The 4,151-nt window shown below is 46.9% G+C and overlaps 1 protein-coding gene across 2 annotated transcripts; it reads right to left on the bottom strand.

The window, feature by feature from the left end:
- Positions 1-357: 357 nt before the first annotated feature.
- Positions 358-3,898, bottom strand: LOC118475688 (NADH-ubiquinone oxidoreductase chain 5). Of its 2 annotated transcripts, XM_035963932.1 has the most exons (2): positions 3,178-3,898; positions 358-2,307 (listed from the first exon to the last, which is right to left on the bottom strand). In XM_035963932.1, exons 1-2 carry the CDS (start codon positions 3,404-3,406, stop codon positions 1,085-1,087), a joined length of 1,452 nt encoding a protein of 483 aa, XP_035819825.1. In that variant the 5' UTR covers positions 3,407-3,898; the 3' UTR covers positions 358-1,084. The 2 variants fall into 2 exon arrangements, with proteins under 2 accessions (XP_035819825.1, XP_035819826.1); XM_035963933.1 differs by lacking the exon at positions 3,178-3,898 and having other exon boundaries at positions 358-3,068.
- Between the last annotated feature and the right edge of the window lie 253 nt (positions 3,899-4,151).

The following is a 4,151-nucleotide window of genomic DNA, read 5'->3' as shown; positions in this document are numbered from 1 at the left end:
ATCAATCGGCGTGGGTCGCTCACTCATAGAAACTTTATTGGTTGTGACAGAACCACTTATCTTTCGCCACAAACATAAGATCCCTATGGTCCTACTCAAGGTAGACTATCGCAAGTCATTTGACCGAGAAAGAGAAGAGTTGTGTCTTAAAGTAAAGACGAGGATGTAGAAATCCACACACACTTGTCTTTCAGGCCCAGCCCACCAGGGATTTCCAAATCGTTAGGTTAGCGGCGGGTCTTTCTTCTTCTGGGTGAGCTGCGGAGCTACTTTTTCTTTCTTTCATTCCATTCCATTCCATCTGTCTCTGTATGCTTGGGTGAATGCCATAAGCGGATTTATATGCCCCGGTTCCCAGGGTTAGGGTATTCCCTATGTTGAGCCTACTCAGATCAGAACAAAACTTTTGGATTCTCTTTCGCCTATCGGCCGGCTTTAAGCAACCTTCACATTTCCTGCTGAGATCCCAAGTCTCCAAGTGGGCCCTCTTGGCCACCCACGACCTTGGCTTTTTAGAGAATCCCGCTCCTGTGTCGTAGGACTTGTAGCTCGGCAGTCCACCGGGTAGGTTTGTTTATCCATCCTTTTTCGAGTGTCTTCTTGGATAGTTATAGCGGCCCATAGGCGCAAGATGTACCTTGTGGAGGGCGGCGGTCCCCTGGACATAGCATAGTCCTTTCAGGCAGTGGCCGTTTAGTCCATGGTCCGTTGGATGGTCGGTGCAAGGCCAGAAATTGGAACACATTGATTCCGCTCGTTCCTGTCCTTCGCTTCAGGGCCTGTCCCTCGGTGTGGTCAGTACTCCATACTGTCGGGCAGCAAAGCTTACACTTGTTCACTTATTATGACGGTTCACCAGGGCCTCTTTCCTCCTCCCTTTTCTGCTCACTCGTAGGGGTCCAGACCCTCACAAAGGGGGAGGGAGTCGACTGAACATCTCAGCCATTGGCGGGAATTTCGCCCGCATCCGATCCCCAATTCTTGTTCACCCCGGATGATCGTGTTGGGTAAATTGTGACCTCGTACGATCGTATCGGGTGAGCAACAGCCGCTTCGTCACAGTACTTACTTATGGGCTAACAGGTCACACTTTGGCCAAGTATCCTACAAAGAGACTCCCGAGAGCCAAAAGTATTAAAGGAATGGCCATAGGAATGGGCGCATCATGACATCGTAATCTGTCTCGCCCGAATGAATTAGTTGGTACTAGAAATGTTAGAAATAGTAAACGAAAGGAGTAATAAGAAGTGAAAAGGACAGAGACACTTCCCAACCAGAAAGCAAAGTTCCCACTGATGGTATACTTTGTGTAAGCGAGCTCTAAGATCACATCTTTGGAATAAAATCCAGTTAGAAAAGGAAATCCAATAAGAGATAAGCTGCCCATGAGCATCATGGCATAGGTCAAAGGAAAGGAGGAGGCAAGCCCCCCCATCTTCCGCATATCTTGCTCATCCGACATGGCATGAATCACCGAACCCGCACTCAGGAAGAGTAATGCTTTGAAAAACGCGTGATTCATTAAGTGAAAGACGCTAACCGAATAGTTAGAGATGCCGCAAGCAAAGATCATATAGCCTAATTGACTGCAAGTTGAATAAGCTATGACCCTCTTTAGATCGTTCTGTAATATTCCAGTGGTTGCCGCAAGGAATGACGTCATAGCTCCCGCAAAAGTAATAACAATCAAAGCCGTAGGTGAGTATTCAAATAAAGGGGAGCACCTTGCTATCATGAAAACGCCAGCAGTGACCATAGTAGCTGCATGAATCAAAGCAGATACTGGAGTGGGACCCTCCATTGCATCGGGTAACCAAGTATGCAATCCTATCTGTGCAGATTTCCCAACTGCACCAATAAAAAGTAAAATACAAATCAGAGTTATGGCATTAAATCTCATATTGCAAAAAATCCATTCATTTCTGGGAGCACTAGCACAAGCAAAAATGGTTGAAAAGTCTACTGTTTGAAAGAGAGTAAAACAACCAAAAATCCCAAGAGCTAATCCAAAATCACCTACTCGATTGACAAGCATAGCTTTTATAGCTGCTTTATCCGCCTGAAGTCGTGTAAACCAGAAATGAATTAACAAATATGAAGCAAGACCTACTCCCTCCCATCCCAGGAATAATTGAAGAAAGTTATCTCCAGTCACCAACATTAGCATAAAAAAAGTAAAAATGGATAAATAACACATAAATCGAGGGCTATGCGGATCCTCAGACATATATGAAATGGAATAAAGATGGACCAAGCTACTTATGAATGTAACCACAATTAACATCACTACGGTCAGGCTATCGAACACGGAGTCAAAAGTGAATTACGAGTCAGACCAATCTGCGAATCGAGCGAGCTCCCCTTGCAATGATGTGGTGGTGAACCTCTCATTCGTCTTCAGTGCTCTCCGAACCGTGCGGGAAGGTTTCCCATCACACGGCTCACCAACTTGATCTTCTGCGGGAACCTTATGCTTATGTAAGAACAGGCCTGGCAAAAGAAGTACGGTCTCGCTTTCCTTTGCCACTCAAGTGTACGGCATCTGCCGTGCTTAGGCCCCTTCTTCCCTTCCCTAACCCAAAAATGAGTCCACCGCCTGCCTGGCACTGTATGGGTATAGGTATGGCGCGCAGGCCAGACCCCCTTGGATTTTAGGTGATTAACTACCGACGAAGAAAAGGCTGGATCAAGAAAAGGGGGGTACTACGAGCCCTCTGCCCCACGCATCTAACCAGCTCGCGTGGTTCACCGGTTCCACCGACGTCACCCTTAGATAGAGTTATTCAGTCGATACAGAAATGCGCTTAAAGTGGGGGGTGTGCTGTCCCTATTGGGCTGGGCCCTTCCCCATAAGGCCCCACCGTCGGGGCATAAGCGCCCTCTTGCTACCCATATGCAAGGCGCCGTCTTAGCCTTGCCTTCCCAGGATCGCTCCCGCACCTGTCACGTTCGTGATCGGCCTCCTCAACTGTGTATCGATCGAAAGGCAGGGCGGCAGAGCCCCCAACCGACGGGAGTTGTTACGTCCAGTATGTCCCCCCTCGATTCCCGACATGCTATGATACCCCACCCAGTGTGGGTAGGAGCGGGTCGAGTCCGTATCACCGCGGAACAACTGCAGCGTCCGGATCAGATCTATCTACTCAGCAATTCATCCGGTGACTTCACGGTCGCCAAAGAAGCCCCAAGAAGCATCAAACATTTCCGATGAGATCCATGGAGCTATTCTGAGATAGCAAGCACTAGCTCCCAGTGCGACTTCATAAAAAGCAATCAAAGATAAGATCGAAGAAAATGAAACGCACGTGGTGGTCATTATAGCGGTTCCTTCAGATCCTAGAAAACGTCCGAAAAAACCGGCTACGGAACTACCGAGCAAAGGCAAAAAGACAATAAGTAGATACATAAGATCGAGTCTCTTCAAAAAAAAATCAGACAATGTTCGAGCGGCCTGTCATTGAGACAAAAACGTGTTAAGCATATAAGCACTTTCGACTTGATTTGCAGTGGTCAGTTACGCAAGACGGGAAGAGAGTTTCCTTCTTCAGAGTCCTTTTATCCCACCCAATATTAAGGAGAATGTGTGGGCCTTTACTGAAAGAAGATTGTTGATCCCCTTGCCGACTCATTCCATCCTCCCCCCGGTGGGTCGTCCTCTTATTCACTCTCGCGAGCAAAGAAGAAGAGAGACAGCATTCAAGCCAGCAATGGACTGAGGTATGAGACGATAAAGGTAAAGAGAAGGGGCGGGCCGTCGTTGGTGCATAACAGATCTTTCCTATCTACGATCTTTCTCGGTGCATAAGCGGGGCTTCGCGGTCGAAGTACCACATAAGCAATAAAGCCAATAGACCTTGAATAGCCTGTACGAAATAACTTATGAAGAGGATTTACTATACTAAACTAAACTAAACTAAACTAAAGTCTCAAAATCTTGTAAGCAAGTTGGCACAGCGCTTTCAATCAATCTCGCTCATCTGGTCTGCCCTGCCCGGTCAGTAAGAGGTTTACTGATTGCACCGTACCTTTTTTATAAACCTTCTATAGGTTAGCCCGATAGAATTAGAAGGCTATAGAAAAGTGAAGCTTTAAATTATGACCTAGGAATCGGTTAGCCATACGTTTGATTAATTCTAAAGGTTAGTGAAATG

Source organism: Zea mays, unplaced genomic scaffold, assembly GCF_902167145.1.
Source record: "Zea mays cultivar B73 unplaced genomic scaffold, Zm-B73-REFERENCE-NAM-5.0 scaffold_576, whole genome shotgun sequence".
Classification (NCBI taxonomy): Eukaryota; Viridiplantae; Streptophyta; class Magnoliopsida; order Poales; family Poaceae; genus Zea; species Zea mays.
Note: the sequence above shows the minus strand (reverse complement) of the source record. Positions and strands in the feature narration are given on the sequence as shown.

What these genes read in the sequence shown, in the direction of transcription:
- LOC118475688 (XM_035963932.1), bottom strand. Translation starts at nt 3,406, where the DNA reads ATGTATCTACTTATTGTCTTTTTGCCTTTGCTCGGTAGTTCCGTAGCC. An exon ending in TGATGCTTCTTGGGGCTTCT is followed by an intron (nt 2,308 to 3,177) that starts TTGGCGACCGTG and finishes CTTTTGACTCCG; the next exon opens with TGTTCGATAGCCTGACCGTA.